We start from the raw sequence: 6,000 nt of genomic DNA, 5'->3' as shown, positions 1-6,000 counted from the left end.
ACAACTTGTAATAATGGTGCCATAGGGACTAGTGTGTGTTCGACTGCACGGTGCATTCAAACAGCGTAACGGTACAAAACCTCACACTTAGATGCCCAATTGAAGTTTAACTTAAATTACTAGGCTGCCATCCACCTTCCAGTCCACAATCTCCACAAATTGGTGTTCAGCACTCCATGAGAAAAAGTATTATCAGCTACAAGGCATAAATTCGTTCAGCTTATACAAGAATACTGTAGTGCGATCAACATGGCATCTGCCATGTCAAATATGGCTCGAACGTGATAATTATTATCAGGTGGGAGTCAGCAAATAACGACTTCTGGTTCAAAGTCAGATCCACTGCGAGACCATAACGAAGTACAATGTCATGTACAGTATATTGGTGGGTAGGGTATTTATTTAACACCAGTAATGTACTTGTAACCACAACCAGTCGGTGTGGCTTATGCCACGATGGTCAAATTCACCGTCATGAGCAGGATAGAGGTCAGTATTTCGTGACAACAATCTGGATGCAGCTTATACCGCAAGTGCGGCTTATACTCCTGAAGATACGGTAGACCCCCTTTGCATGCAAGTGTGACTGTTGTCCGGGCCATGAGCCAAAACTAGATCCGACTGAGTGGATCCATAAGTCAGTGTTCTCATGACAACAGCCTGGTTGCCATGTACTTCAAAGTAGCACGTTCAAGCCCTATATCGTTCTTTGTGAATATAATCACGACCGCCCCAACTCACTCCCGGACACGCACTCGCAACAACGTCCACAACGAGTTCTTTGGCGAACAGTGTTCATATAATTATTGGAGAAGAAGCAGAGAATGTGGGAGAGCGAAAAACACAAGTTTGTTCCACGGCCAACTCTAAAAAACTAACTGGAACTGACGTAGTTCTTCGTTGTACGCACTGTACGCATGAGAGCACGCGAGTTCCATGCCAGCGCGCAAGCGAGCAATAGATGAACATGAAACAGACACCAGAAGTAAAAGGATCTGGCGGTGACATAAAGTCAAAGGGAATGTATTACATGTCGGGAGACCATCAATGAGCCATGGTAGCCGACGGGTGCAACAAGGAATGTAAGACAGAAGTTAGAGCAACGAATACCATGCATGCTCTCACATCACCCCTTAGTGACTCATGTCACTACCGAATAGCTACAATATAATCATGAATATCGAGCAGGTCGCACGAGCGTAGACCGGGCGCGCAATGATGGGCCTGCATCAGGCGGCGGCGGCGTGACCGGGGTCAACGCTCAATACCAGAGACGGAACAGGGCCCGACTCGGCTTCATTGCTGGCACCCGGAGCGACGGGCGGCGGCGGCAGATCGTCCTCGGCGGCACGCCTTAACAAGTCGACATTCACAATCTTGTCACGGCCGGTGCCGTCGACCCGATGAACCACCACCGTCGAGGGGCCCACGATCGACATAACTTGCCAACCGGGCTCGTACGGGGTTAGGCGCTTCTGGCAGCGCTGAGGCCGGCGAAGCATGACCGCATCGCTAACAGTCAAGCGGCTCGGTGTCGGCTCGTCGATGAAGTCGAAGCGGCCGAGCGCAGACTCGGTGTAGTCTCGCATCGCCGCTGCTCGCTGCTGGAGGTCGTCTACCCATGAGCCAGCCGAATACGAGTGCTGAGGCAGATCCACGACCAAGCCACGGGGATGCCAACCAACCATGGCCTCCATCGGGGAGACGTTGGTGGCGCTGTGTGGCCGGATCCGATAGTAGTACAGGAGCATCGCCAGCTCCTGTTCCCAGTCGTGCGCCTCATCCAGAACCTTCCGCACGAGGGGCAACAGGGTTTGGTTGAACCTCTCGGCCACGCCTTGCGACTGGGGATGACGTGCTGCGCCGTAGCAGACATGAACGCCAAACGCCTCGTAGACGGAAGACATGACAGCGTTCTTGAACTCTGTGCCGTTGTCGGATCGAACCACGCGAGGAGGACCCCACCGAGAGCACACGTCGACGAAAGCACTAGCCACACAGATGCCGTCATGACGCTTGAGGGGAACCACCTCGACCCACTTGGTGAATGCATCCACGCATACCAACACGCAGTGGTAACGCCCGGACCGGTTAACGCCGAGCTCGAGGGTATCGATGTGCACCACATCCCAGGGGCCGTTGGCTGATACCGGAGGAGTGGGCTCGGTCGCCTCTCCGCGGCGTGGGTTGGCGGCTTGACAGCTGCTGCATCCGGACACAAACGCTTGGCAGCGCTGTCCCATGCCCAAGAAATGGCACTGGGATCGAAGCAACTGCCACGTCGCCTCCCAGCCACTATGGCCAGACACCTGGTGGGCTGCACGCACGGCCCGCTCCTCCAGCGCAGCAGGAAGCACAGGAACGCACTTGACGTCGTTCGGCGGAAGCTTGACGCTGCGCTGTAAGACGCCGTCTTGAACTTGCAGCTGACCGCGGATGTTCCGGAAGCCGCTGTCAGGCGGGAGGTCATCCCCAGCGATCACTACGGCCTTCACTGCCTGGAGTGCACCATCGTCCTCCTGCCCGGCCAGGATCTGGGCCATCGACAGACTCGGCATGATGGCGAGGCTGGCAGCAACATCCGTCGCGCTGTTATCCGATGTGCAGGCCAGCCAGGACGTCGGAACGAGCGTGAGCTGGTCGGAGAGGTTCTGTTCTGACGGAACCCAGTCCACCTCCACGTCAAGGCGAGCTGTGGCGACGATGTCGTCAATGATCTGCAACCGACGCTTGACGAGCAGCTCGTGGAGCCCGCCAACCTTCACGCGGCGCTCGTTCCCGAGGATCTGACGAAGCCAGCCATGCACGGTCTTGGAATCCGTGTGGAGGCGGATCTTCCGCGCAGGCCAATTGGCAGCCGCGTTGAGGCCCTTGATGACGGCGTCCAACTCAGCGATGTTGATATGCCGTTTGTCGTCAGCCGGGCGCAGCCAGCTGCGGTCCTCGATGACCTCGCCGTTGACTTGCATCACGACACCCAGCGCGATTCCCGACGCATCGCACCACACGTGCCACTCCGTTGCGTCGTCATGCTGCACCGACCATACGCCACGCACCGGATCGTGCTCGTTGACTTGGGTCTGGAGGTCGCGGCAGAGCTGCAGCAGACGAGGTGGCACGGCGACATCCCAGCCGACGGATTCGCCGATCATCCGCTTCAGCCAATTCGTCGTCGGTCGCAGCCACGCACAGACGGGGTAATGGCTGACGAGCTTGCCACACCAGCTGAACACGGCGCGCTTGGTGGGCGCCTCTGGTAGCTGCAGGCAGACGTCACGGCGACGTTGCCAGTTGATCGTGCCGTCTTGAGTCGAGAGCTGGAGGCCCAGCACCCGAGCAGTAGGGAGCTTCTCGGCAGGCTTGCACTTCAGGCCGTAGCGCTCGAGCTGCTGGATCGTGGCCGCCACATGGGAGTCCGGCACACGCAAGTCGTCGACATAGTTGTCCACGCCGTCGAGGTCTTTGGTCACCCACTTCACGACCATCTCGAGGATCTTCGGCGCGACGTTGAGGCCGAACCCCATGCGCGTCATGGCAAACAACTCTCCTTGCCACACGATCGCTTGATAGCGGTACAGACGGGGTTGGAGAATTGGAGAAGAAGCAGAGAATGTGGGAGAGCGAAAAACACAAGTTTGTTCCACGTCCAACTCTAAAAAAACTAACTGGAACTGACGTAGTTCTTCGTTGTACGCACTGTACGCATGAGAGCACGCGAGTTCCATGCCAGCGCGCAAGCGAGCAATAGATGAACATGAAACGGACACCAGAAGTAAAAGGATCTTGCGGTGACACAAAGTCAAAGGGAATGTATTACAATGTAATACATTCCCTTTGTCATGTCGGGAGACCATCAATGAGCCATGGTAGCCGTCGGGTGCAACAAGGAATGTAAGACAGAAGTTAGAGCAACGAATACCATGCATGCTCTCACATCATTTCAAATTGATAGTGATAACCATGGTAGATGTGTGTACTTCGTAACAAAAAATCCGGGTGAGGTTTATACTCCGCAAAATACTTTATGTAAACATGATGTGGTGGCGACTTCGGTGATTATTTTATTGTACAGGTCTGCTCTCGATATAACAACTCTCACTTGTACATAAACCTCGCTAGTACATAAAAAAATCAAATCCCGCGCCGAAACAGCATCACTCCCATACAAATTTTGTTCTACACAACATAATCCTACATAACATAAACCACGACATAACACACGCTGCGGCGTGGTCCCCGACCTGCCCACTCTCGATACAACATAAAAAAGTGCATGGTACGATCAAGTGGTAGCTGTAGCTAGGCAGTTTAGGCCAGTTTAGTCCTACATAACGTAAACCTCGGCATAACTAACCCTACGGCGCGGTCCCCGACGTGCGCAAACTCGATACAACGTAGATTGACGTGTGCGGTACAATCAAGCTGTAGCCGTAGCTAGCCAGTTTAGTCCTATTGTGCATATATTCTGCGGCATTGATGGTATCTGATGTCGATGGTGGTACAGTGTGTATATGTTTGCATGGTTAAACCCGCCTTGCAATACCCTTCATTTTTTAGGTACATCTTGTATTTAGCACACGGTTTTCCACATAATATAACTCTCGATATAACATAAATTTTGCGTGGTCCCAGAGTTTACGTTGTATGGAGAGTAGACCTGTATTGATTTTTATAGGAAAGTTGGCTGCTCCCCACACTGGAGCGCTCGCTTTTCGGCTGACTTGACTTGGACGTGGGGTCAAGTGTCAAGTAAAGTTGGCAGAAAGTACGAGCTTCGTTGTGGGGAGCAACGGACTTGCTTACGTATGTTGTTGTTTTTCAAATCTCTATTCTCGCGATGGCCAATGGCCAGTAAGAGATATTGTTTGTTTGAATTCTTTATTATCACGATGGCACCATCGCCAATTGTTGTTGTTGTTGTTGTTGTTGTTGTTGCTGTTGTTGTTGACTATATGTGAAGTTCAAAGCACCACATCAGCGAAACCTCTTACCAGATCTCCACCGTGAAAATGCTCATACTCGGTGGCATCGCGAAAGCCAGCCAGCTGAAACCGGAATGCTACAGGGAAAATGGACAGGTCACAAAACATCGTGTACATTGTAGATAATTCTATGGGTTGACAGGCATAGTGGGGTGGTCTAAGATGATAAACGGAGGGTACAGGGTTCAAGTCCCCGGTCTATTCTCGAATCGACTCTTGGGCCTATTCTTGAATGGGTTCCTGAATGCGCTGAACAATCCAGATCAGGTCCAATCGTGCCAAAGGGCGTTTCAGGGCCGAAATACCGATTCCTAGATCTTTCGTTTCCCCTCCTAACACCCTTACTTATGTTTATCGCCATGGCTGGCTATCACCCACTTTCTTCACATTGGCCGCAGTTTCCACAGCATCTTGAGATGTTGCAATAAATATATTTGACACAGTACGACCCGCGCTCAAACCTTTTGTTTTGTTTCTGGTTTCTCATTTCTCATGAAGATGGATGCTAGTGTACTGGGAGAATTTCCAACATAATCTGGTGTGAGAGTCGACGATGAAGTAGAGCAGGTCCCGGCATTCTTCCCGGTATTGAAGTATAATTCCAGTTCCTTTGCGGATGTGCTGGAGTTTCTCTGGCACCAGTGCATGCAGTTCCCCAATCCCAATTATGTTTTAGTCTCGCCCACTCTCTCGATATTAGATGTACTGCACGGTCTACAGTCCATTCAGAAAAAGACGAGCGCTGGCTTTGGAGAGCTCCCATGTTTGGTGATTTTCGTGATTTTGTGGTACACCGTGCAGTGCCGCGAGATTCGAAACTTGAAAAAGGGTTCAAAAAGGTGCCTCAACTGTGGTTCGAACTACGAATGTACTGTTATGCAAGTGCAGTGAACGGCCTGGATTTTCATGGTTTTCCCCTATTCAGTGCTTTGGGGGCAAAACCAGGCTGAACTCCTATTCTCGTTATGGCTTGCTCTTCGGAGAAATAGACTTCAAAAACACAATTGGAAGCGCATTC

General features: G+C 52.1%; 1 protein-coding gene across 1 annotated transcript; it reads right to left on the bottom strand.

The window, feature by feature from the left end:
* Positions 1-1,229: 1,229 nt before the first annotated feature.
* Positions 1,230-3,524, bottom strand: LOC135820125 (uncharacterized). The gene has a single exon (XM_065333434.1). The coding sequence runs from the start codon at positions 3,522-3,524 to the stop codon at positions 1,230-1,232; it is 2,295 nt and encodes a 764-aa protein (XP_065189506.1).
* Between the last annotated feature and the right edge of the window lie 2,476 nt (positions 3,525-6,000).

Source organism: Sycon ciliatum, chromosome 6 (assembly GCF_964019385.1).
Source record: "Sycon ciliatum chromosome 6, ocSycCili1.1, whole genome shotgun sequence".
NCBI lineage: Eukaryota > Metazoa > Porifera > Calcarea > Leucosolenida > Sycettidae > Sycon > Sycon ciliatum.
This window is presented reverse-complemented; position numbering and strand designations above follow the sequence as displayed.

Bases quoted from the DNA above. Each gene is read 5' to 3' on its own strand.
- LOC135820125 (XM_065333434.1), bottom strand. From the start codon at position 3,524: ATGGGGTTCGGCCTCAACGTCGCGCCGAAGATCCTCGAGATGGTCGTG.